Source organism: Amia ocellicauda, chromosome 3 (genome assembly GCF_036373705.1).
Source record: "Amia ocellicauda isolate fAmiCal2 chromosome 3, fAmiCal2.hap1, whole genome shotgun sequence".
In the NCBI taxonomy this organism is placed as follows: Eukaryota; Metazoa; Chordata; class Actinopteri; order Amiiformes; family Amiidae; genus Amia; species Amia ocellicauda.
The window spans coordinates 42,219,855-42,247,303 of NC_089852.1; the positions used below are offsets into that span (position 1 = coordinate 42,219,855).

General features: G+C 41.5%; 1 protein-coding gene across 2 annotated transcripts in view; it reads right to left on the minus strand.

The window, feature by feature from the left end:
- Window positions 1–485: 485 nt before the first annotated feature.
- The window catches only part of usp25 (ubiquitin specific peptidase 25), a 36,981-nt gene continuing 10,017 nt past the window's right edge, over window positions 486–27,449 (minus strand). Inside the window, exons 8-25 of one of the 2 annotated variants that reach the window (XM_066699556.1) lie at window positions 26,933–27,009; window positions 25,919–25,992; window positions 24,844–24,992; window positions 22,608–22,735; window positions 22,280–22,375; window positions 21,700–21,861; window positions 21,199–21,410; window positions 20,895–20,965; window positions 20,422–20,650; window positions 18,814–19,065; window positions 18,218–18,357; window positions 13,078–13,173; window positions 11,105–11,283; window positions 9,066–9,144; window positions 8,290–8,369; window positions 6,050–6,173; window positions 2,613–2,808; window positions 486–2,157 (exon numbers count right to left, since the gene is read on the minus strand). In XM_066699556.1, coding sequence (XP_066555653.1) covers window positions 1,985–2,157; window positions 2,613–2,808; window positions 6,050–6,173; window positions 8,290–8,369; window positions 9,066–9,144; window positions 11,105–11,283; window positions 13,078–13,173; window positions 18,218–18,357; window positions 18,814–19,065; window positions 20,422–20,650; window positions 20,895–20,965; window positions 21,199–21,410; window positions 21,700–21,861; window positions 22,280–22,375; window positions 22,608–22,735; window positions 24,844–24,992; window positions 25,919–25,992; window positions 26,933–27,009 — 2,517 coding nt within the window. In that variant the 3' untranslated portion in view covers window positions 486–1,984. The remainder of the gene's footprint in view (window positions 2,158–2,612; window positions 2,809–6,049; window positions 6,174–8,289; window positions 8,370–9,065; window positions 9,145–11,104; window positions 11,284–13,077; window positions 13,174–18,217; window positions 18,358–18,813; window positions 19,066–20,421; window positions 20,651–20,894; window positions 20,966–21,198; window positions 21,411–21,699; window positions 21,862–22,279; window positions 22,376–22,607; window positions 22,736–24,843; window positions 24,993–25,918; window positions 25,993–26,932; window positions 27,010–27,449) is intronic. The other variant, XM_066699557.1, reaches the window with a different exon arrangement.

Consider the following 27,449-nt stretch of genomic DNA (forward strand, 5'->3'; position numbering starts at 1 on the left):
TGAGGCAGGCTCAAAAGACGTTTTAGCCTGGGTCATTCCCAACAAAGAACAAGAGTATCAAAAATGACTCTCTCCACACGTTGTGAACTCTTTTGTCAGGGGAACATGAATTACCCCCAAACTGTATCAGTTTCTACGGTTACATATAAGTAGTGCATGATTAATACCACATGTTCTGGTATAGACCCGGTTCTGGTTTAAGAACAAATTTAAATGGGCGTTTGCATATCTGTGTATTCTACAAGCAGTTTAAATGGCAAATATTTAACTGTTCAATTATTAAACAGTAATTTGCTCCCCCCTACCCCACATATTACAGTATACTGGGCTTAGGAAACAAAACACTGGGTGCAAACATTTTTTTTTTTTTGATTTTCAGCAGGGAAAAATGACTTCAGTGTTCACAGTGACAATTATAATAATAAAAGTTCTTTGTCAGCTACAGAATGGATAAACACAGAAAGGGCTTCTGATTGACACAGCCAGACATTTTACATTCCTTTATTGAAGCGACAAAAGGGTTTATAGATATTACCTGATATTGAGCTGTTCTTTCTCCACCACATATCTCCTGCTAATAAACACCAAGTGGCTCAAGAGAACAAACATTGTAATTCTCTTAATTATCCTACAAAGCTTTTCTCAACCAGGAGCCAATCTTTTGGTTTGCTTCCCTCTCCACTAATATCCTTTTAATTAAAACCAAGAGGTTTGCTGGACAGGGATTGAGCGGCTGCTTTCTTGGCAGTAAGGGAGGAACAATCGATACAAAGCTACACTTGAACGCTGGGATGGATAATAAATATATAAATTAAAGGAATGGAGAAAGAAACAAGCTCAATAAAGCAGGGAACTTTGTGACAAAGGAGCAAAGGGCAAAAGTGTTCTAGGGTTTTTAAAGAGAAAAAAATGTTGTTCAACTGAAGTCTAATCAATGACAAATCTAAATTGTGAACTGAAAATTCTTGCTTTTCAAAAAGGTGAGAACACGTGTTGCAGTCTCTGAAGGAATTAAAGCATTTTCAAAAGGACAAAAACCATCTTGAGGTTCACATTTTCCTTCTTAACCTTGGCTTCGTTCTGAAGGATGTCTCAGCATTTCCCCTCATTAGTGATTGTCTCCACAGCCCAATATTTTCAGTCAGATGAACAACATAAAAAGAAAAAATATGAATTCACCATGACATGAACCTTAAAGGAATCTGAATATGTACAATAGCCAATGCTAGACCAGAAAAACACTGATCATTATTTCAATCTCTAGATTTCTGAAGATTCTAATCCTAAATTAAGAAAACCTGGGCTTTTTCCAATTGCAAATGCAGAAATAATTTCACCAGCTGTCCGAGTGATGGGTATGTTTCAGAAGTGAAAGAAAGATTAAAAAATAAAAATAAATAAATATAAACAAATTACTATAGTGGCCAAAAGAGCCATAAATAAAACTTTATTCTTTCAGTTCATTCACAAGCCAAAGAATGCTATGGCTAACCACCACTTAACACTTTTCATTCAGATGTAGTCATCAGGTCAGGAAGGACCAATCTAGATATAAAGCCATTGATAAACCGTGTGTTTTTTGCATTTTAAATAAAAACATGATAATACTGTAACAGATGAGTGGCAGAGCAACAGCCTCTTCCTTTCTCGGTTGTGCAGAAAGAAAGGACAAAAATAAAAACCCAAACAAAACCAAAAAAACCCTTCAACCCATTTAAACAAAGCAGGAGCAGCATGCGCTGGACTTCGATCATTGCCGTCTCGTCATAATCTTGTTCAGTCCTGTCCCTCCGTTGCAGTTGCTTTTAAAAACAATACCTGTAGTAATAATATATATATTTTTATAATAATAAACCTATAGCAGCAAAAAAAACAAATTAAAACAGGAAAAAAAAAAAAAACTGAAAAGCAACTCCTGGTTAAAGGAAGGCGTGGGTTAAAAGAGGTCCGTGGAGAAGTGTACAGGGCAGGCGGGCAGGATTGCTCATCTCCCGTCGGCAGGTATCCGGCTCAGGGAGGCCATGGCGCGGCTGAAGCGCTCGCACAGTTCGAGGGTGGAGTAGGAGGGCAGCTTCGGGGGCTCCCGGAAGCTCCTGATCTCGGTGGAGCAGTCCAGCAGCTTGGGGAGGAAGTCGGTGAGCTTCTCCTGTAGACGGGCTGGAGAGGACAGGAGAGGCTCACTGTGCCGCCAGGAAACCAACAACACTTCCACACTAATTTACTCTTTATTTCCAAACTTTTTTGAAGGGTTTTTGGTTTTCTGGTCTTGGCAAAGTGGAAAGGCATGAGGGGATAAGGACTTTATTTTTTTTAATTCAAAGGCTGACCTACGACCTGCAGTTGAAAGCATAATCTTTTGACAGCATTGGACACATACATTACTGTGTGTATATAGATGATGGATGCAAACACGCACGCGCACACACACGCACGCACCTCTAGCCAGACAGAACGTGATACAATATAATGCAAATTTGAATATAACACGGTAAAGCAAAAATGGAAAGCGGAAACAAAGCAGAGAGCATTTACAGCATTTTCAAACGTACCCTCCAATCTCCATTAGATAGAAACAGTCTTGTCTGCAAGTTTTCAAGTTGATTTTAACTTACACTCCATCTCCTGGCCCAGGTAGGAGCACCAACGGTTCCTCATGTCTTCCACGGCCACCATGTCCTTCTCCTCCATCTCGTCCACCAGCAGCAGTGGGATGCAGGGCACCACCAGCTCGTTCATGATGCTCAGGCCGCTGATCACCTCCTGGTCGTCCCCGGACTCGAACAGCGCAGCCGCGTGCTCGTTCAGCTTCTGCAAGGCCGGACACAGGAGCTCTGAAACAACTAATGCTGCACAGCTAAAGTAAGGCAGCAGCTACACGGATGTCATGTGAGTTACATGCTAAACTGCTGCTCAGGGTCAGGGCCGTATCTTTTAAAAGCTCATGTAACCCCCCTTTAAAACAAATAAAATGAAATCATATAAATAAAATCCCACTACAGATTCAATAACTATTATTTATAGATTATAGAATTTCTTCCCCATTTTCTTTACTACTACATATTGCTTTATGAGACATGAAATGCTGGTATAAAGTGACAACTACTTCTCAAACAAGAAAGTATTGGTGCTTCTTATAAATTCCTTCTCTCAACAGACCATAAATGCTATGGGCCATACACACCCGGTATAGTACTGTGCACTAAATGTTAGCATTAATCTTGCACCACAAATCAAGTATAAATAGAGCAGGTTGTGGTTTACACCAAAAATTTCATTTTCTGTAATTATTTCTGAGATGGAACATTGATTAATAAAACATGTAAATCACTTTGCTGGCATTTTTGTTTTCATATAAACATCTCAATTCAATAACAACTGTCATGACAAAATCGTCATTCACACGAATCAGCAAAAGCCTTAATCCATCTCACTATGTTTTCAGACACCATCCTGGCTTTTGGGAATTTGGAAGCCAAGCTTGTAAAACACGCTATACATAAACGTTGTGCTTATCATGAATGTTATCTGGACAAGTATAAATTAGAATAAGAATGTGTTCTAAATAGACTAGAGCGTGTATACACGCCGAGATACATTTTCAGTAAAATAAACCAGTGACCAAAAACTCCCTTATTTGTAGAATCCAAACTGCAACTTAAAAAGCAGGAGCAAGAGAGACAGTATTGGATGCACAGACACACACAGTATATGATATGAGTGAGAGAGTGTGTAGATAAACAACATGGGGTATATATACAGTTAGATCCATAAATATTTGTACAGTGAAACAATTGGCTCTGTACGCCACCTCAATGGATTTGAAAGGAAACAATCAAGATGTGCTTTAAGTGTAGACTTTCATCTTTAATTTGAGGGCAGTTACATCCAAATTGGGTGAGTGGTGTAGGAATTACACCCATTTTTATGTTTGGTCCCCCCAATTTTAGGGGCTCAAATGTATTTGGACAAACTAACAATCATGTAGTTCCTGCTTGTTCTTGTGGCGTTTTGCCTTCAGCAAGTGAAATGCTGCTCAGTTGGATTCAGGTCAGGTGAGTCACTTGGCCATTGCAGAAACTCCACTTCTTCGACTTAAAAAAGTCTTGGGTTGCTTTCACAGTGTGCTTCGGGTCATTGTCCATCTGCACTTTGAAGCGCCATTCAATGAGTTTTGAAACATTTGGCTGAATCGAGCAGATAATATAGCCCTACACACTTCAGAATTCATCCTGCTGCTTTTGTCAGCAGTCACATCATCAGTAAATACAAGCAACCAGTTCCCTTGTCAGCCATACATTTCCATGCCATAACATGCTTCACAGATGAGGTGGGATGCTTCAGATCATGAGCAGTTCCTTCCCTTCTCCATATTCTTCTCTTCCCATCATTCTGGTACAAGTTGATCTTTGTCTCATCTGTCCATAGGATGTTGTTCCAGAACTGTACAGGGTTCTTTAGATGTTTTTTGGCAAACTCTAATCTGGTCTTCCTGTTTCCTGTTCACATCTTGTGGTAAACCCTGTGTCTTTACTCTGGTGAAGTCTTTCTTCTCTTGATTGTTGATTTTGACACAGATACACCTACCTCCTGGAGGATGTTCTTGATCTGGCCAACTGTTGGGAAGGGATTTTTCTTCACCAGGGAAAGAATTCTACTGTCATACACCACAGTTGTTTTCTGTGGTCTTTTCATGTTCCTGAGCTCACCAGTGCGTTCTTTCTTTTCAAGAATGTACCAAAATAGTTGATTTGGCCACACCTAATGTTTTTGCTATCGCTCTGATTGGTTTGTTTTGATTTCCAAGGCAAAACTGAATGCAAAACACCCAAGAACAAGCAGGAACTAAAGACAGCTGCAGTGCAGGCTGGCAGAGCATCACCAGGGATGAAACCCAGCATCTGCTGATGTCTAAGGGTTCCAGACTTCAGGCAGTCATTGACTGCAAAGGATTTGCAACCAAGTATTGAAACTCACAATTTAATTCATGATTATGCTAGTTTGTCCAAATACTTTTGAGCCCCTAAAATTGTGGGGACCACATATAAAAATGGGTGTAATTCCTACACCGTTCACCCAATTTGGATGTAACTACCCTGAAATTAAAGATGAAAGTCTACACTTAAAGCACATATTGATTGTTTCCTTTCAATTGTGGTGGCGTACAGAGCCAAAATGATGAAAATTGTGTCCTTGTCCAAATATTTATGGACCACACTGTATATAAAATGACTACGCTGACCAAATTCTGGGTAACATCACACAGTTGTGGGACAGTCAATGGCAATAAAAAAAAATGCATGAAAAAAGACTGGGATGGTTCCCCCTGGTCTTAGTGGTGCCATTTTTGTTCAGAGGCCAGGGATAAGTGGGTAAATTGAACAGGGAGTCAATTTACCACATACATTTGACTTTGTCACCAGAAAAAAAATGCAATGCAATGGCCTTCACTTATCCTGCCACTGGCATCAGTCCAAAGCACAAAAAGTAGCACAACCACACTGAAGGGAAGCACAGGACTAAATGGCAATGATGTGAGCCAGGACTGGGGTCTACTTAGTAAAAGACCTCTGACAACATGCCTCCAGGTGCCAGCTGACACCGCCTCTCTCGCCCTCCTGGAGCTCTTGATTTTAAGAGCACTCTGCTGTCAGGTTTGTTCATCGTTCATATGCACTTGATTCACAAGCAGAAGGCAGTTAATGAACTGTGACCTGCGAGTCCCCTTACCTTCCAGCACAGCTCAGCCCAGGAGCACTCTGCCCAGTCTCGGTCACCTCACCTTCAATGCGATTGTAAGTACTTCCTCCAGCCCAAGCTAATGTCATTGTCCCTCACCGGTTATTAGCGTTCAATTCAGAAGTGCTATATCCCACTATATTCTATGTTGTGTAGTTCACAGTTCACACAAGAAGCACCAAAACATAACCGCAGCTCTTCGGATGCTAAATCCGGGACGGGTCAGAACCCTACTGCCCGTATAAAATAGATGGTCCCAGGCTGGCACTCTTACAGTTATCACTTTCATGTACCTCCCAGAGGCCTCACTCACCAGAAGACACTCTCTCCTGTAGTGTGCGATCAGCTCATCGTCATGCCCGCGGTAGGGACCTTTGGATAACAGCTCCTTGTTGTACTGATAGGAGTAGATCAGGTACATCAAGGCTTCCACATAGCTAGAAAGAGGATAAAAAACAGGTCTTGCATGTTATACAGTTGTTTGAATTTTATAGTATAAAAAGTAGTTTTGTTTAGTGATCTATTTTATTTTGAATGCACACTTGTTTTCATAAAATTTGCCCCCATTTGGGGATATGCTGTTAAAATGGTAAATTGTGCAAAGCCCTTTTTCTTTTTCCATAACATCCCCTCCGCACATTAAACCGAGCGAAACGAGCTCTCGCCACCTACTTGTCAACTCGACTAATGAAAAGCTGAAGTAGCGTGTCTGGCACTAGATACCCGAGTGACCACAGGTGGAGGAATAAAATGAAAAACAAAACTGCAAGAAGAATCAACACTTGTGAAACCATAGCAATATCACACAGAAAGGATAACTTCAGACCTCTGGGTATCCAACGGTAACACTGATGGCTAATGGAAATCAAATGAAATCTTGGATTGGCCTCAGGTAACTATAGCGGGTGGAAATGTGCACTAAGGACCAGTAACACTTGGCAAGCAGCACTTGGCACAAGGAACATCCTGGGGCAGATTATCAAGGCCTCTCCTCCACAGGGCTCACACCGGCTCCTGCTGCGAAAGGGAAATCTAATTTGTAATATTACAGAACAGATAACAGCCAACTTGGAGAGTGAGTCTGAAGGGAGACAAGGGGGCCTGAGGTGACGGCTATTGATCTGCAGCACTGAGTGATTTGATTTTTATTGCATAAAAAGTGTGCAAACTAGACAGTGGAGCCCAGTCCTTGGTGACACTGTCCTTCAGGAGGAGCAGCATGAGGGCATGTTCATGGAGAGAAGCGGGATCAGCACAGCCTGCATGTGACAGACAAGCGATGCTTCTCCGTAGCCCGTTCTTACTAGCTGGCACACCCTTTGCAATGTATGCACACACACCAGTCAGTCTGCTTCCATTTGCATAACAGAAATCAAGCTTATTATTTGCCTAGATGATATTAAAAAAATAATATAAACAGTTTACACCCAAGAAGGCAGAGCGCAGGGATGTTATGTATGCATGCATAGACACAGATACACACACACACACACACACACACACACCTAGATCTATGCACAGCATTTCTAAACTGTTTAGACACAAAGGCACAACATCACCTTGAGTGTTTCACATATAACGGTTTAAAAAGCTCTTCTGGGAAGCGGGAATCAATTCCAAGTCCCACTGAACCTCACAGGAAGGAAGTTTGCACTCCTGTTTAGACAGAGACAAACCCTGCTACCCACGAGTGGAGAGTATTATTACAATGTGATAACGGGGCCTGCTGTGCAGATAATTTGGATTTCCTCTGGGTAGGAAGGCTGCTAACACCTATAAATGATTGCCAATTCATGTATAATTCCATACGTGAATTAAAACAATTGACCACATGGAATACTGTCAGTCCCTAAATGCAGATACAGCCCTTTTCCTAAACACCCTCTCTATCACTATGTGCGGGTCGAGGAAGCCGATGGGATTTCCTCAGCTCTAACAATAGAATCAAATTTATTAGTAATGTTGATTTTAAAATAAAACAAAAATACAGCATTTCCAAAAGCATTAAACAATGGAACATTTCATTAAAAACAGCTTCCACAGATCATCCAGTTAAATCTGTTTAGAAAACAGTCCTTTTCCTTCAGGGCAGGATCTCACAAGGTTTCGGTTTAGAAACTACTGGAGTTCAATATGTTCACAAAAGATCTCAAAGATAATGCTGCCATCTGCAGGTCATTGGGGGAATGACAGCTGAAACTCTGCTTAGCATCCAAGTTCACATACCTTTCCACCAGACTTAGGACAGTGAATTTAAAGTGTACTGTAGTTTATTAATACAAAAAATACCTACATAATCTCCATATCAGAGGTCTCTAATCAGATACTTCTAATCTTTAATAAGGAACAATCTGGTATCAATTCAGATATTGCTTGATTTAATGAACTACCAAATACAGAATAACTAAAGCAAACAGATGATAGTGCAACTAGTAAAGGATTTGTTTCAGTGAGCTACATAAGCAATACATCTATTCCCTTAGCAACGTATAGCACTCAAATAAAACTGAACAAAAGCCAGTGTTTATTCTCATCTCAACTTTATCAGCTCACCTCCTCTTCTGAAACAGCTCCAGGCCAATCATGAGATAAATAGTCGTTTCCCGAAAGTTGCGGTAGTCTTGGTGCCACATCTGCAAAGACACGACATCCTAGTTACAAGCCAACCTGAAATCCCTCTCCTCACAGCCAACGGAGGCTGCTGTAGAAACAGCAACACTGACAACTAATACAGACAACTCGCAGCGCTGTTTCTATTGATTGATGAGCTTAAAGTTAAGACACTATCATAAGAACTTTGGTCTTCGTAGGCAGAGGAAGCAACCCAGCATTTTTCAAACAAAGGCAACACCACTTGCAGCTTGGCCTTTGGTACCCTCCTATAGTAATCTGTAGTGAGACCAAGTCATCGTTTTAGAAAGTGAATTGTTACGCAAAAAATGCTGGTTAATAAATGGCTGCAGATTAATTTCTTGTACCTAAAATGGCAGGTCATATTACCAGCTAATGAGAGCTAGGTTAAAGTAAATGCCCAATAGCATTAATGAATAAGAAAAATAAGATCTACAAATGGTGAGCATCAATACTCCACATGAATGCATGACGTTTATGCAATACTGCAATAAACCCATAATGCCATAAGAGACAATACAAAGCAATACATGCACAGGTTTATATATGTTTTTAAGGCTTTTAAGATCAGATAGTAATTGTGGCTGTGTGTGTTCTCCCATTCTTTTGTGAGGTAGGCAGGGAAACTTAATAGTCTTTTAAGGTGTTTACAGCAAAACATTGTGTGCCTACTTTAATAAGACTGAAAAAATGCTGACCTCATATTCTTCCATATTTACTTCATCAGGCTTTATAAGCTCTAGTTTTGCACGTGCAACTTTCATGATGTTTTTACATCTGCAAGAGAAAAGAAATAAACATGAGAACTGGAGCATTGAAAATATGAACAAATGCTTAAGGTTGAAGCACAGCCCTTAAGCTTTATTTTGGGAATATGAATCATACACTGCTACAGAAAACACAATTAAGCAGGTTGCCTGGAGGTCCTCGGTTTGGAAAAACACCCAAATCGGTGACACTATAAAGTCCTTAAAATAGCAGAATGAACATTTTATTTACATAAATAAATGTGGATAAAGTTAAAGAGCGATTGATCAGAGAGAATTAAAAACAGATCATTCATAATCAATTCCAGCCCTGGTGTTCTTTCTAAGGAAGATGTGTTCACAAAGCCAATCACTGCCAAACAGCTGATATTTGATAATTCTCTTTGGAGGTTCAAAAGTTGTGGTGTGAAGTTTTAAAACAATCCTCTCAGAAAAGTTATAATTTCCTAGTTTCTCCACCCTTCAGGGTCTCTCCAAATCTAGTTTAGTAGGTGATAGTTATTTTATTGCCCCCATTGAAGTAAACTTGTTATTGTATTTTGAAAAGTTTAGTATGCATGTTGTACAACAGTAGCAATTTCAATTGAATATCATCAGCATAACATAGGGGAATGCATTCAAGTATTTCAGTTGCTGTGTTGTTGTGCTTCCGACTCAGAAATGACAACTGACAATGGTACTGATTGTTGAGCTCAATAAATCAGGTAACTTCTGACCTTCACCAAACTGCATGCTGTGGAAGGAACACTAATCAGTCTGGTAGACTAATGGTATGCGACAGGTAGCCAGCACAAGCAAAATAATAGGTCACTAATGCTTACAGGAACAGAAATTAAAGTAACTATATACATCCCAGGGGGTTACTTTAATTGTCCTAAATTGTGCTTTGTATTCCTTATATTGAGATAATTTTCCAGTACAACTGGTCTACACAGGATTATAAATGTGATAAAAGTGCACCCAGGAGTGCAATACAGTGGAAATGACGGAGTTCAGCCCCTGAGCTGGCCTGATGATGAATCGACAGACAGGCAAACGCGTCAGGACCTGGGCATACATTTCCTTTGGGCAGACAATTTGCTCCACAAATCTTACAACATGCCTCTGAATCAACCAGCAATTTGAACTTCCTCTTAACTCGTGTAAGCCATCTCTAGACACGTCCACTCGTACAAAATATGGCAGGTGCTCCTGGTTAACATGTTAACAGGCAGTGAAACACCATTAAGTATGGATTATGAAACCAGAAAACAGTATCGCACAACCTGCCAATGAAAACATGTAAAAATTTAGATTTCCTGAAAATGTGGGTGAAGGAAAAAAGGTTGCGTTATAAAACCTGAAAAAATACAAACGTTGCCAAACCGATAAACAAGCAAATTAAGTGGTGAAATAGGACAGTGCTTCACAACCTTTTCAAGCCTAAGACGCACATACTTTATATAATATGTTTTATGCAAACTCTCCAGCATGTGCAGCCCATTACAAACTTTAACATGGAATTTGCTGTCAGGGAGAAACCTGAGCTTGTCCTAATGTACAGGGTTGAGTAATTCAGGTAGGAATACTTAATTTTCTCAAGCTCATTTTCCACAATTCAGTGGCACACAGGAAAACTTGATAATGGTATTTTTTTATGAGGGGGCTGTAACCCATTGATTAAATATAGCGGTGTTAGCAGAAGGCTTTTTCATTCTAACACTAATGCCGATATTGTTTCAGTTAGGTAGTTCATGTATTGCTGTAAAACAATTGTGCACAGATCCTTAACTTCAAATATCTTGCAGCAAAGCAAGCTTTGTTTAATTGTAAAGAACTCAGTTAAGTAGAGGCCTGCTCATTTTAATTGATGATATTAACGTGCACCATTTCTGTGGTATGCCCGTCTATGTTGAATGGCACACTGGTGTGCCACAGTACGCTGGTTGAGAACTCTCCTGGAGGAATGGACTAGTTCCAAATGGTCATACCGCTCATCGAAGCCCAAGTTGCGGTCTGCAAACTGCTTGAGCAGGGTGCGCTCCATGATCTTCTTGGGGGCCTGGTTCTGGATGAAGTACACGATGATATGCTGCAGCCGGTAGTCATTCTCGGGGGCCGTGTCCTCCTGAGCGAACCGCAACAGCCGCGCATACTCCAGCTTGATAGCCTGCAGAGCAGAAAACAGCCTCAACATCCTGGCTCTCTCACTGCCACGGCAGGGTTAGAAACAGCTGTGTGGCTGTGGCCAGTCCTGCCTTGTTAAAACACTCCTGTTGATCTCTGATAGCAGAGAAGCCATGTATGTTACAATGTGTCCACGGGTGAACTTTTGTCGTCTCAATCTCATCCTACAATTACATGAATGGGCATTTTAGCAAAGCATTTGAGTTTAATTTCAGAAGCAGTTAGAACTGCTTCTGCACCTTTCAATCTGTACATAAATAGGAGGCTATGGAATCCTGATCATAATTCTTGAAAATGTTCATGCATGTTACTTGTATGCATTTCTGCATTTTATTTAATAATTTAAATTGTCCAACTTTAGGCACTGCACAGTGACAGTGAAGTCCCATGTCTGTGACACATGTAACTCTTTCACTGCTGCTATACAGATTGTTAAACAAATGGTTCACAGAGCATGAGCACCAGGCAGCAGTGGACAGATGTGCTACATATGGTGGGTAATTATGAACACAGAGTGCTGTCACACATCTGGGACATTCAGTCAGTACAGGCTCCTACACACAGGAGCCCGTTGGAACATTAAACTAGAAGCAACCAAGTGGCCTGTATAGCTCTCGTAACAGCAAATCTTCTCAATGTTAACTGGACAGATGTATAAACGCTTTCATGATGTATTAAAAAAAAAAAAAAAAAGCAGTCACTCGTGCATTTCTCCATGCGATGCACAAAATAAAACATAACAATAATAATTTACCAGTCAGTCAAGAGGTTCTGGACAATCCCACCTGATCTTGATCTTAATGATCCAGTCACAATAAAGGAGGATCAATCCTATACAAGCTTACTACCAGTAAGTATCCGACCAGTATAGCAAACTCACTGCACCCACCTGCCCAGAGGTACAACCAAGGGCTTTCAGTAGAGAGCCTGCCACGGTCATTAAGACCTTGTTGGAGTACAGCACAGGACAAAATGTCAATTAAAAAAATAAATTCTGCTGGAGTAAAGCCTTGAGAAATACATATCCCATACACTAATGTATTGTAGAATTTCCAGCAATTATGAGCACCATTGAGATTCCCTAAGCTTCATTGTTGTTTTCCTAAGTGACAGCTCTATTAATGAACTCAGCAAACGATAAAGCAAGCTTAACAAAAGTCACCAAAAATTGAATATAAATCTATACCAAAACATATGTATAAGATGTACCTTTCATACGCATTACAAATTCTTACAACATGCAACTCCAGTTCTACAGATTGTCCATAATTTCACACAATCAGTAATTAATAGGAAGCAGATGGTGCACAGACCAAAAACTGTCAAGGTGCGATGAAGTAAAATACAAATGCAACAAGCAGAACAGACTCCAGCACACTTCCATAGCAGGCGTGGGTTGCTTTGCACGCATTTTGTGGTGGTTGTTGTCTTGGATGGATTGACTGATTGACAGACATTTGAGTCTTCAAATGCTCGAGCATAAAATCATCATGAACACTCAAAGGGAACAGACAAAGGTAATCAGCTTTTCCATATCCGTCTTCATCAGATGTCAGACGGGGTTTTGTTGTTTTTTAAAATGAAGATTTTTTTTTTTTTTTTTTTTTATTCCATACACAAGAATTATTAAAAGAGAAAAGGAAGCATAAAAATTTAACAGAAAAAAGAGAAAGAAAAATTATAAATGAGCACATGCCAAAGCAAGCAGACAGACATCGTAAGCATGCGAAAGAATACAGAGACATGGCAAGAAAATGAAAGAGGTAATGAGATGTACCTTGAAGAAGGCAGCTTCAGGACCACACCTGTCATACACACTCCTGGCTTTGCCAATGGCCATTATGATACCCTGCATGGTTGGGGTGAGCATTGCCTGACCAAGGAGGGAAGTGTGTTACAACATCACCGTGGTTACACTTCTTCTCATTCATCAGATACTGAATTGACCATGCTGTTCCTGGTCCTCAGAAAGCACACACAGCTCAACACACAGCTCCCCAGTGTAGCCCGCAGCTCACAGGAGCTCGGACAGGTGCACTGCGTTGAGCGCCAGGGAGGAGGGGAGGCTAAACAAGCGCAAAAGCCAGTCTGCTGTGTGCACAGGGAGCGTCAGATCTATGACTGCTTTTTGTTCCCCTACTCTTAAAACTGTTTAAATTCTATTAATTCTATCTAGGAGTAAACTCTTCCAATACCTTACTACACAATTGTAAAACTCATTTAACCCAGCCACCCCTGAATACAATAAGTAGGCACTCTGGGTTTCAGGTTTAATAAGGATAGATATGATCAATCTGTGGAAAGAATGTTCTGTCTGACTCTCAGCTCAGCTGTTTAGATTGTATAAGGATGTACAGCAGCCTCTGGTGGTGCATCAGAGAATTAAAAAGTTGGCATGCCAGTGCCCCAAAATACCAAGAGCACCAAGAGCATGTGGAATTAATTTCCTGACCTATAATGTTGTTCAAAATGCCGGCTGGCTGGTTTAGAAGAATACCAGGGAAAGATACTGGCAACAAACACTTGCCTTCTGGTTGCAAGCAACTGCAGATGATGTGGAAAAGCTTCTTGCAGTTTACACCAAGGGCACAATTAATACAGATATTTGCACCACATAATTATTAAATACTAAATATCATTATTAAAACAAAATTATATCCCTCCACAGAAACCACTATTTAAATTATCTTGACTGTGGGACATCTCCAATACTCTGCAGTGTATCATTATGTGTGTAGGATTATGGCTGCATATGAAGCCGCTTTTGCAAAATGAGGTAAAATTTGTTGCATATGTACTTTGGAGAGAAGGGGTAATGAAACTACCCCAATTCATGACCTATTAGAGAGACAGAGTCATTAGACACTGACACAGAGGGAGGAAGCGAGAGGCTGGTGACAAATACAGAAATGAAGGCTATAAATACATATGCAGGAAACTGACCACAGATTTTGGTGAGGTTGTACAGACTGAGCTGAAGTAAAAGATATACCTGCATGTTAGTTTGTGGCAGTTCATTTAGACTTCCTTAATTTTCTGGAGCAACACCAGGAATAAAAAAAAAATGTTGCTACATGAAAAGCACCAAAATCATCAAGTCCGATCACACTTTTCTAAGTAAGCCAGACAACTCTACATAATAAAGAATAAAATGTTTTATTTCTTGTATTAATTACCCTCATATTAATGAGTTGAGACTGAAGGCAAGGCTTCTGATAGCAGAATGCTGGTTATACCAGTTTTAAATGAATAAATACTGTACACCCTTATGCAAATAAAGGCCTGATGTTAGCTCTGGATGTGAGATGCTATGACTTAGTTTCAAATCGGCTGCTTACTATCTTATTCCTGGCAGGAACATACCTGGCTAAAGTTTAACCTCATTTCAGCACGAGCCGCTTAGTGAAAAATGCCTTTAAAAGAGGGGAACAAAAAATACCCATTGTAGGTATTCAGAGTATCTTTCAAATTTCAGATTTGTCTCTCTCAAAATGTGTGTAAGGGCCTACTAAGGTTTGGATGCAGTGGTTAGAGAGACACTATAGACAGACAGACAGTGTACATCTCCATGGTGGAGCACGCCCTGCAGGGAATGCAGATAATCTCATCCGTAACTTCAGGCACTCAAGTCATGAGATCTGTAGGAAACTAAAAGAAACCGCAGATGCAGGTATCCTTTTCACTCTTCTTCAGTGTGATAACATTCCCTTTCCAGTCCGGATTCAAGCATCAGACAAGGCTGACATACAGCTTGTGTGCCCCTTGAGTTGCCAGCTGGACAGAGGCGAATCAAATAAGAAATAAAACAAATAAGAACATTGTTTCAAATCCAATCTGTGCTCACTAGGCAAGTATGTTATCATATCCCAAGAAAACAGAAGAAACTACTGTGAAGTGCGATTCTGTGATTTATGAGGGCACCGCATCTATGAAGTGCGAAACAGTTTTACAATATTAAAATTCATTGTGGACTTCATATTAACTGTGGACTATTAAAACACATCCGTTAGAAGGTTAGATTGTAGAGGCTGTACAGAACAAATGATGAAAATAATATATATCTAATTCTCTACCAAAGCTAATGACTGCTACTGTGAGAGAGAGAGAGAAAAATACAAGAATTGTTAGAAGAATAAATTTAGCGATTACCTGAAATTGACTTTTTCCACACTATCCTAAAGATTTAATTTAATGCTCAGTTCCTGTATAAGTATACCGCAGTTTATAATCTTAACATTCGCGGCACACTACGCCTGCAGAAACAAGACCCTGAGGTACCACTTGCTTGTTCTTATGCATCTGAAACATATTAGTAAGTAGACTTTAAAATGATCACAGTAGGATACAAGTTAACTACAAGACGGTTAATTTTATAGTTTGTTTTTCAGCTTTAGCATGTGTCCGTGTAATATATATTTTTAAGAGCTTCCTCTGCCCATTAATTGTCACTGTTTGAGGGTCCCCTGAGCCACGCACGTACGATAAGATAAAGAGTGCATTTACACGTTGTCATTTTGCATTCAGGCTACCGGAGCTGGACCTCAACTCGAGAGGAACTGGAAATGGGGTATAAGACAAACTGAAGGAGAGAGAAGCTTAAAATGTCCCTTTCTTTGTCTTTCTTGTGGTTTTAAATTTCGGTTCTTTCAGTTTTCTGCAGAGGGTGGTGGTACCTCGTCATCGTACCCCCCCTCCTCCGACTCGATGACGAAGGTCCCCACGTGAGGGATGGCCACCTCTATCACACGCTGCGAGGGAGGGGGCGGGGTGGGGGCCTCGCTAGCAGGCTGCAGAGACAGAGAGAGAGAGAGGCAAGGCCCAGGAGGAGGGTGAACGGGAAACGAAGCAGGGGCTGCACTGGAAAGAGAGGGGTGTAAGCCACAGCAGGGTCAGAAAGGCAGCTGCACAGATAGAGTATAGTAAGGGGGATTGCTGTAACATAATTTATTCAAAGCAGAGGTGTGGGGGGAAAAAACAAACCTTGTTTTGCAAAACCAACCTTAGGTTTCCCTATCACTCATAACGAATGGGTATATGGATGGCATTTTCTTAATTTTTGAGTCAGTCACTAAGCAGTGCTCAGAATGCAGTGCGTGTGCCTGATTGGGAAGGTGGTCGTACAAAGTTACACTTTAATAAATGGTGTGAGAAGTGGAAGAAAGTGCCGATAGCCTAACTGACTTGTGCAGAAGAAAAGGAAAACTATAATGCGTTATGAAATAGCACTGATGGCAATGGAATAGCACTGTATTAGTAAGAAACACCACATGGGGACATACACTGTAAAGGGTGTCAAGAAAGGCAGGAGCCTTAGCATGAAGGGTTTATTCACAGTTATAGTTCAGAATAAATAATTGTAATATTTTCTACAGGTTAAGCTATTTAATGGTTATCCCTGTATGAACTGTAGGTATGGATGTTTAAAGTAAAAAATCACAGGGTTTCCCACAGCTATACTTTAGCCAGCCTGACCAAAATTCAGTGCCACCTGGCCAAACAAGTTTGTGAACGACGAAAGAAAAAACAAAAACAGTTTTGAAATGCAAGCGCTTTAGCTCTCCCTCCCCCATGGTCAACGATTTGTCAGCACCCCCAACCCCCTGATGCTTCAGACATTTCTGGGGGAAACCCCAATCAAAAAAAATAATAATAATAATGGAAATGAGTATTTATGGCCTGACGTGTCCAATTAGGGTGTTTTTAGAGTATTATTTTGCATAATGTAATGTAGCTACATTTTGCAATAAATTTGGTCTGTATGGACCTAACTCCAGTTTTCAGTGTTGAATAAGATTGGAGTTTAAAAGGAAACAAAATGGTGCAGGTAACCTAATGAAGTAATACCATGTTAAGTCTCTGCAATGCTGTATCACAATTTGGAACAAAGATTAGTACAAATTGGTGAATTTATGGAATTTGTCAGTACAGTAGCTGAACAGATAATTTAAACAATTTAAACAAATCTTGTTACATAGTAAGTTTAATTTGCAGAATTGGTATCCAAATGAAAAAACATCCCTGGAATAGGGAACTGGGGCACCAGAGATCTTCACATGTTCTAGAAAATCTCTTTATAAGGTTTCTTTCATAACTTCACAAAAGGATGCTTCATTTAAAATAAACTGTGACAGACCTTTCTTTTGACCATGGGGAAGCTCTTTTGTTGTTGTTGTTCTTTTCCAAAACCAGACCCCGTCCCCAACATAATGAATAAATATAAAAACACTAAGAATATAATGGGAACTAAATAATGTAAGACCTTCTATTTGCCTACCTTAGCTTCCAGAAAACATCCATATTTTAAAACCTTAACTAACAATCTATCCCTTGCCAGCTGGCAGTTTAAACTCCAATGCCCCACAAGATGTCTGCCCTGACCCTCACTCTCCACCACTATGTGCTACAGTGGGCCTCGTTGAACACTCTCTGGGCAGCGCCTGCCTCTTCTGGGTAGTGTGTGTAATAAACCAGGCTCTCTCATACTGAAACCGCAACAAAATTACAAGGTAAGCGTTCCAACACAAAAAGCACATGGAAATGGATGGAAGTGAAGTGCTCTCACAGACAAGTGAATCTGCGGAGGTGGAGACAAAATAATGGTGTACAACATGGATCACATCAAATACATAAAAGAATAAACTGGGTTTAGATATTGGTCGCTCCCAAGCAGACATAATGTATTTGAAATGAAGCAATATATAATATGACAACACTGCATGATAGTATTGTGCATAAAACAGAATCGTTTAGTTTCCACACCTTCACTTACACGTGGTGTGATTGTTAGTGCGGAGTGTGAATCCTGTGGCTCAACACTGCTGTTGCACCCTGAGCTAAGGCAAAGGTTTGTCTTTTTTTGTATCTTAATGGAGATTAACGATTTCCCAAGCCTCTGTTTTAAAGGAAGCTGCTCTTACTGCGCTCAACAGGGCCTCGGTGCTCATCCCCTCGTGCTCGGCTGCAGCCCTCGAGATGGCTCTCTCCGTGTCCTCCTGCAAGTGCTTCGAATCATCGGTGGGCGAGGGCTGCTCCATGTACTCGGGGTCCTGAGGAAGGGCTGGGAGCACGAGACACCGCAGGGTCATTGATTAGGATCATTCATTATCACCATCAGCCACAGCTCACTTGGCATTGACCTTAAACAGTACTTACACCCTGCGCACACACCATGAAGCAGCGTTCCCCACCAACCCCATCCCATCAATTTAATATGTTGTTACTTCAAAAAGATGAAAATAAGAATTTTAAAAATTGCTGCTTGCTTTAAAAACTAACTTACTAATTAAAAGGAACAAGAATATATTTGGTGAACAAAAGAGCCAGATGGGAAAATTAAGATTAAAGATGAAGATGGTATAAAATTAAATATATATATATACATATAAAAAAAATGCACATTTTCGATGTATTCTCCTCAGATTTTTACTTTGTTTCAGAAAGAGATAATCACCACCCCCAGTGCTGTTGGCTCGCTCCCCCACAAACACACCTGTGGTGTCCTCGTGTGACATACCTGTGGGTTCTGGCGGACTGGGCTCCTGCGACGCTGCCTGTTGCGTTACAGCTGCTGCTGCTGCCGATGCCGCTGCTGCCGCCGCCGCCATCGCCGCCAGCTTGTCCTGCTGTGCTTTGCGAATCTGCTGGGCATCCCACTCCTCCATCTCCTTCTCAAACAACTGATTGTCTTCTTTCACGTATTCCTTCAAATCCGGGGGAAGCTTGTCAAATCCACTCAGCATCTGGCCCGTCTCCTTGTCAAACTCCTCTGCAGGGTCAAGAGCACAGGTGTCCATTTAGCTCAGTGACCAACAGAGACGGGCAAGATTTAACTCTCTGCGAGAGCAACCTGAGAGCCTCTCCTCATAGGCGTACCCCAAGGCTCTGTCCTGTTCTCTCTCTACACTCCCTCCCTGGGCCCCCTCTTCACATCCCATGGTTTCTCCTACCACTTCTATGCTGATGATGCCCAAATCTTCCTGTCTTTTCCCTCTTCTGACCCTCTCATCCACTCTCGCAACTCTTCCTGTTTGTCTACTATCTCCGCCTGGATGCACTCGCACCACCTCAAGCTCAAGGTCTCCAAATCGGATCTCCTGTTTTCCCCCACTCTTCTTCACCTTCTGCTGATCTCTCCATCTCGATCCCCTTGGAATCCACCAAACTCTCTCCTTTTTCTTCCACTAAAAGTCTAGGAGTCACCCTCGATCCTGCGCTCTCCTACAGCCAGCACATCACCATGCTGACAAGCACCTGTAGATTCTTCCCGAATCCGTCCCTTCCTCACTGACTACTCAACTCAGCTGCTCGTCCAGTCACTGGTCCTCTCCCGCCTGGACTACTGCAACTCCCTCCTGGCTGGCCTGCCTGCAACTACTAACCACCGCTCCAGCTCATCCAGAACTCTGCGGCTCGTCTGGTATTCTCTCTGCCCTGATTCGCACACACTACTCTCTCCATACATCCCCTCCAGACCACTGCACTCTTCTGGTGCCAAAAGACTAACTCTGCCTCCTCTCCCCTTCCTCCAGAGCCACTCTTTCTCTTCCCTGGCCCCTAAATGGTGGAATGACCTTCTCACTGAAGTCAAAACAGCAGAATCCTTGACCTCCTTCCGGTGCTTACTCAAGACATCTTTTCAGACAGTACTTGTAATATTAGTCCTTTTAATCCCCTGAAAGATATCCCTTCACTGCATTTTATCATGCTTCTTGCGTTACTAATACTCGTATTATTGATTGATTTCCCCCTTGCTCCCTTTCCCGTAGCCCTTGACTGAACTTAGCTTTTACTTTCCAGGATGTATGACCTCATTTACTGTACTTACCTGTGTAAATTGGAAGTTGTAAAATGTATTCTACTTCGAATGTAAATTTGAATTTGTAATGTTTGAGGCCGTGTACTGAACTGTAGCTTTGCACTTTGTATTGCACTTATGTCATTAGTCACCTTGGATAAGGGCGTCTGCCAAGAAATAAAAAAAAAAAAAATAATAATAATAATAATAATAATAATAATAATAATAAAACGAGTTAGAATGTCTTGAATGAATGACTTGTGTGTTCGTTAAAGAGTTTAAATGTTTTACTTTTATTTCTTAAATCAACAACTCACTGTACCGTACCTTCGATCAGAAAGGGCTTCTTGTCATTGATGTACATTAGGCAGTAGGCACTGGCGTTCCTGTAGCCCCCAAAAGAGTCCCGCACCAGCTCTTCCCACGAGGACTTAGTGACGGAGATGTCGTTGTACTTCATCCACCGCCGGTGGTGAGGGTTGTAGATGTAGGCCCAGTAGTGTCCTGCGTTGGCCTGGCCCTCGTGCACCAGGACCGCGTGTAACCGGTAAGGAACCTAAAACACAGTACAGGGTTACTTGACTCCAACCATCCATAACCTTTGACATAACCTTGCAGTTGTATATAGTGAAAATGCCAACTTCAGGGCATTTCAATCCTAGGTTTAACATTCACCTTGACCTCAAACACAATTGTCAAAATGATCATGTTTGGCAAGGCGATTTTGCACAGATGGCCAAACGTGATCATTTTGACGACTGTGTTTGAGGTCCAGGTGAATGTTAAATGTTGGTACTCACTTGCATCATAGACTTGTCCGAGTACATCAGCTCGATCGTGCGGTGTAACCTCGTGATGCTGCCCTGCAGGTCTACGGATGAAGAGAATTGTTACATCCAAACAATTTGTTTGAGACAAACCGAACACAATCCCTGCTCTACTGTATTATATATGAAAAACTGTGGCTGCAAAACAGCTCCTGACCAGCAGACATTCAAGAGAGGCAGGTCAGAGGTTTTTCCTTTATAATAAAGTGATTAGAGACAGAGAGTCCTGGCTCTTTCTCACAGCACCGAGTTGCGCTAGACCTCAGGAGACTCGTACCCCTGGTGTCGTTCTCCACCTCGCTCCTCCAGCGGTGCAGACAGCCCTCCAGCACCCGCAGCTCTTCCTCAGTGATGTGGCGTGGTGCAGGGTGCATGGGCAGGTCGGGGGGGATGCGGGACTGGGTAAAGGGCTTGTGAATGGGCGCCCTCTGCTGGGAGGGAGGAGTCGTGGGCGACTCAGGGGAACAGGATGGGCCTTGCTCTGCGCTGCTTCAGGTTCCAGAAAAATTGAAAGAGACATCGTGAGCAGATCATCAAGGTAAGGATGACAAAAGATATATATGTAGAGAGGACAGTAACAGTAGAGGAATGATAATATCAGTGACCGGTCGGATCAAATGCACATGACATCTTTGACCAAAATATTGATCTATCAGAGCTTTTACACAAAATACGCTGTTTGTTTGGCCTTTCGGATAGAGTCTTTTTACAAAAGTGTGGCAAATTTTGGAGGAAAGCGAAAAATGTCATGTGACTTAACACAAGAAACAATGCATGCCTTGGTGCTGGCTGTGACGCTGTCGTGCCACCAGGGGGCGCTGCAGTGTCAATGTCTTCCACAGGCGAGGTACAGACAGGCTTGCTGGAGGCGAACTCCATGGCATACTGCAGGACATCAGCGAGAGGAAAGCGCTTGGGACCAGAGCCGTAACTCAGATACCTGGAGAGAAAACAACAGCTTGGAAATGTGTCTGAGGGCAGGCAGAAGCAGAAGCAGTCTCACCGCCAAGAATGATCTTGCGTGGCGCTGACCTTGGCGTTGACTAAGATTTAGTGCGGAATTGGGAAAAGGGAAGACTACAGACAATGCAGAAATAGGAGTCAAACTCAGAGCTGGCTGCGCTTCCAATTACACTAAAAAAACAGATCAGATCGAACAGGCTTAATTTCCTTCCCTGCTTGCATCAAAATCACTGCACAAAGGGCTGGGAGATAAGAAGCTTAAAGTCTCATGAGGACCCGTTAAAATTTGACTTTCAAAGTTGTTAGAACGGAGAAGTGCAGCCCTCGAAAGCGGTGCAGATGCAGGCGGCTGGGTTTGCAGCTGGCGTTCAGCAGGATTACTGAACAGCACGTACCTCTCCAACCGCTGCTGTAACACTGTCAGATGTTCTTTTAGCCTACGGATTTCTTCACGTTTGATTCTGGTTATATCTCTGTTCTTGTCCATGTACCTAATGTGAAAATAAAAAATAAAATAGTCATTAGATAGTTTTCTTTTTTACAAGCAAGATGAACATTTTTACAATATGCGTTGAGGTCAGCGATCTATCAGTGTAAAGTGTTACACCTTCAGCATCTCCTACATACAGATGTCATGTTTTGAAGGAAATGGATCCAAAATTAAAAGGATATCAAATTCAATATCTAACGTATATATTAAATTTAAACAAGTTCATAACCCACCTATCCATATAGAGCATTGAGGGAAACTCCAGTTTGTTGTGTATCTTCTCAGGCCTTCCCAGAGCTTGATTGAACTCAAATCTGGACAGTTCAAATGTCAAGACGGGTGGAAGCTCAGTAAACCAGTGCTAGAGGGGAGAAGATTGTGTGATATTAAACTACATAATACATACACAGTGGGGGAAAAAAGTATTTGATCCCCTGCTGATTTTGTACGTTTGCCCACTGACAAAGAAATGATCAGTCTATAATTTTAATGGTAGGTGTATTTTAACAGTGAGAGACAGAATAACAACAAAAAAATCCAGAAAAACGCATTTCAAAAAAGTTATACATTGATTTGCATGTTAATGAGGGAAATAAGTATTTGACCCCTTCGACTTAGTACTTGGTGGCAAAACCCTTGTTGGCAATCACAGAGGTCAGACATTTCTTGTAGTTGGCCACCAGGTTTGCACACATCTCAGGAGGGATTTTGTCCCACTCCTCTTTGCAGATCCTCTCCAAGTCATTAAGGTTTCGAGGCTGACGTTTGGCAACTCGAACCTTCAGCTCCCTCCACAGATTTTCTATGGGATTAAGGTCTGGAGACTGGCTAGGCCACTCCAGGACCTTAAGGTGCTTCTTCTTGAGCCACTCCTTTGTTGCCTTGGCTGTGTGTTTCGGGTCATTGTCATGCTGGAATACCCATCCACGACCCATTTTCAATGCCCTGGCTGAGGGTAGGAGGTTCTCACCCAAGATCTGACGGTACATGGCCCCGTCCATCGTCCCTTTGATGCGGTGCAGTTGTCCTGTCCCCTTAGCAGAAAAACACCCCCAAAGCATAATGTTTCCACCTCCATGTTTGACGGTGGGGATGGTGTTCTTGGGGTCATTCCTCCTCCTCCAAACACGGCGAGTTGAGTTGATGCTAAAGAGCTCGATTTTGGTCTCATCTGACCACGACACTTTCACCCAGTTTCCTCTGAATCATTCAGATGTTCATTGGCAAACTTCAGACGGGCCTGTACATGTGCTTTCTTGAGCAGGGGGACCTTGCGGGCGCTGCAGGATTTCAGTCCTTCACGGCGTAGTGTTACCAATTGTTTTCTTGGTGACTATGGTCCCAGCTGCCTTGAGATCATTAACAAGATCCTCCCGTGTAGTTCTGGGCTGATTCCTCACCGTTCTCATGATCATTGAAACTCCACGAGGTGAGATCTTGCATGGAGCCCCAGACCGAGGGAGACTGACAGTTATTTTGTGTTTCTTCCATTTGCGAATAATCGCACCAACTGTTGTCACCTTCTCACCAAGCTGCTTGGCGATGGTCTTGTTGCCCATTCCAGCCTTGTGTAGGTCTACAATCTTGTCCCTGACATCCTTGGACAGCTCTTTGGTCTTGGCCATGGTGGAGAGTTTGGAATGTGATTGATTGATTGCTTCTGTGGACAGGTGTCTTTTATACAGGTAACGAGCTGAGATTAGGAGAGTCCCTTTAAGAGAGTGCTCCTAATCTCAGCTCGTTACCTGTATAAAAGACACCTGGGAGCCAGAAATCTTGCTGATTGATATGGGATCAAATACTTATTTCCCTCATTAACATGCAAATCAATTTATAACTTTTTTGAAATGCATTTTTCTGGATTTTGTTGTTGTTATTCTGTCTCTCACTGTTAAAATACACCTACCATTAAAATTATAGACTGATCATTTCTTTGTCAGTGGGCAAACGAACAAAATCAGCAGGGGATCAAATACTTTTTTCCCTCACTGTACATCAAATCAATATTTTAAAACTGAAGCCATAGCACATGTTGGAAAGCTAGCTAGCATATAAAGCATGCACTGTGGTATAATTAAATTAATCAAAATTAGTGGGGCGATCAAGTATCCCAAGTCCTGGTCTTTCACCATGAATTAAAATTAAAAGCATTTGGTTAGAAAACAAGAGATACAGTAGACAATAACAAATGTGCTCCAGATTTTCCATTTGCTACTCTGGCAAAGCCAAACTCAAAAACATTGAGACTATTTCCTGTTAAGGAGATCATAGCTACATTGACTATATTGATGTGCAAATCGTGACAATTTGCATTTCTGCCGCTTCATCCTATGATTTTTCAGTAATGCATCTTACTAAATGTAAATTCGTATTAAAATGTATGTTTTCCTCATTTTATTATTTTTTAAGTTGAAAAGAACTGGACAACAACAAAAAAAAAGCTCAGAGGCCTGTGGTCTGAGCACTGACCTCCTGACCGGATTTGGCAGAGTTCTCTGAATGCAAGGACTCGATCTCTCCCTCGATCATGGCTGCCTCCAGGCACTCGTGCAGATCTTTGAAGCCATTGACCTGCAGAGGGTACTGACCAAACATCTCTGTGTTCTCAAACTTCTTCCCTAGCAGGAAACACACACACACACTCGTCAGCTGCTGCACAGGGAGGAGCACGCCCTACAAATCATGACAGTCTTAATTATTGAATGGTCTTACATTTTTATATCTGGAACTCAATGATGGATCTCTCGGCATCTTCAAAACAATTAACATTTTGGCCCCAGATTATCAATTGTTCTTAAACATGTTTGAGAGCACGTCTACTGACTTAGTGTCTGTAACTTACTAAACCATTTTACAATGAAGAAACATTATTTTATTTATTTTTAGTACGTAGACCATACATTAGGGCAGACTGGACTGGCTGGCTAAAGCGTGTGGAGGAATTTCTAAAGAAACGTCTTTAACTGGGTCAGATGTGCGACAGGGAGGGGGGAGGTATTTACATGACAAAGCAAAAAGGACAATTAAGTGTCCTCAGGGCACAAGGCCAAAGCCCCAGAGAGGAACTGCATCAAGGCACTAATTGAAACATCATTCGGCAGGCTGAGCACAAAGCTGCCAGGCCACAGAGTGGGGAATGGAGAGGGCAGTATTCAAAGGGGAATGCAGACCATCTCTTACCAGAGGATGGAAATTTATTCACTGTGGAATGCATAGGCAATCACAGCTAACCCCACCCCCCTCCCCATCATCTACACTCAACTGCAGCTGAGGGTTACTGTACTACTTGTACAACTGCCACCCTGGGCCGCCCTGGACTTAAGCACTTAAGCTTTATATTTTGCAGTGCTGCTGCCACCACACAGTGATTTTCATAGGAAATAATCACAGTAAAGTCGATCAGAGATTAAGCCTTCAGAGATCAATACAGGCCTCAGGACCAAGGGGATTGTATAGCTCATTTACACAAGGTCACGTTTCATTACAAGAACAAAATAATTTTCGGCGGTTTTGTGCTGAAGATTTCTGTACACATTTCCCTCACCTTCAAGGACACCCACTGCCTGGAAGCGGCCATAGAAAAGCTCCACCATTGGGTTCTTTGGCTTCTCTCCTTCTCTGCAAGTAAAGAAACAAACAAGTTAATGCATCAATTAAATGAACACTTAAAGTACAGAGGTATAAGGAGTATTATGTAAAATATGGAACACAAACACAAAAAGGGGCTTGGTAATATGTGGCAAACCTTGGCAACAATCTGGTTGATGCCACATTTGTGCCAAGTGCAAAAAGCTTCTATTTACTGGCATTTACTTTTTGCAGATACAAAAATAAAGTCAAGAACAAGGGACTGGTTTGTGATTACATTACTCAGCCCTCAGGGAAGCTAAACCTATGAAATCCATAACTATACGGACTGCCTTCATCAAGACACAGTTATACTTTACATCTAGTCTCTTCTGCATTACAGAGCAAACACCACAATTGACATACTGGGACATGAGCACACCTGTATATGGATCTTAAGTGTGTTAATGAGTGATATCTGAAGAAATACACCAAACACTAATTTAATCTTACCTTGTTCTGCTTTCCCCACATAAGCATGGAAAAGGATCATTTTAACCACAACATTTAGAGAGAATATTAAAGTTGATTTCAGTGTACTGCACACCCATTATTCATTAATGTATTCATGGAAACATGAAAATATGCAGTGCAAAACAATGAAACAGGAACTTTCTTTCCAGTTAGCTTTAAATATGATCTATTAAAGCAATTTAAACTTGTAGAGACACATTTAACAATGATGATATATGTATACTTAAAACTGAATGTAGTGATTGTTTAACTAGTACAAATATATTATGAACAGATCTGGGACAATGCAAAAAATGCTGTAGATAATATACAAATATATATCAATTTCATGATATTTTCCTTAGAAAGCTACACTTGCATGCAAGTATATTCTTGCCACTCTATGTTAGTATTTAAGGTAAATTGGTACATCTGCAAGCACAGTAGAAGAACAAGTCTGATATTCAATCTGGTTTACCTCTCCTCCTCTGCTTTCATCTGAAAGGCATCTTCCAGCCAGTCCAACAGCTTGTGTGTAAACTCACTCACATCCTGCTGTTGGAAGAGTATTTTCTTGTTTATAGCTGCACTTGTACAAAGCTACGCAAATCAAAGTACTAAACATTGCACAATCCAGCATAAACAATAAGCAAAATAAAAATAAATTATATTCAGTGAAGCGTTGAAGATTAATTCCATGTGACTGTGAGATGGAGCCTTACTGAGGAAGTGTGAAGGGGAAAGCAAGCTTTTATTGTAGTGGAGTAAAAGACACGACGATGCTAGGCAGGGTACTTGTAAGAAATTCCAAAAAAAATCCGACAATCTACTGTACACAACAGAAAGAGTTCAAACAGTGAATTTAAACTGCAACCCTCAGGGTGATGAATATTCAGGGTTATTCAGTGAGGTCTACAGCACTTTCGGTAACATGCACTCAAAAGAACATGAAATCCTGCGTCAGCAAATCTGGCCCAGACCTGCACTGCCATGCC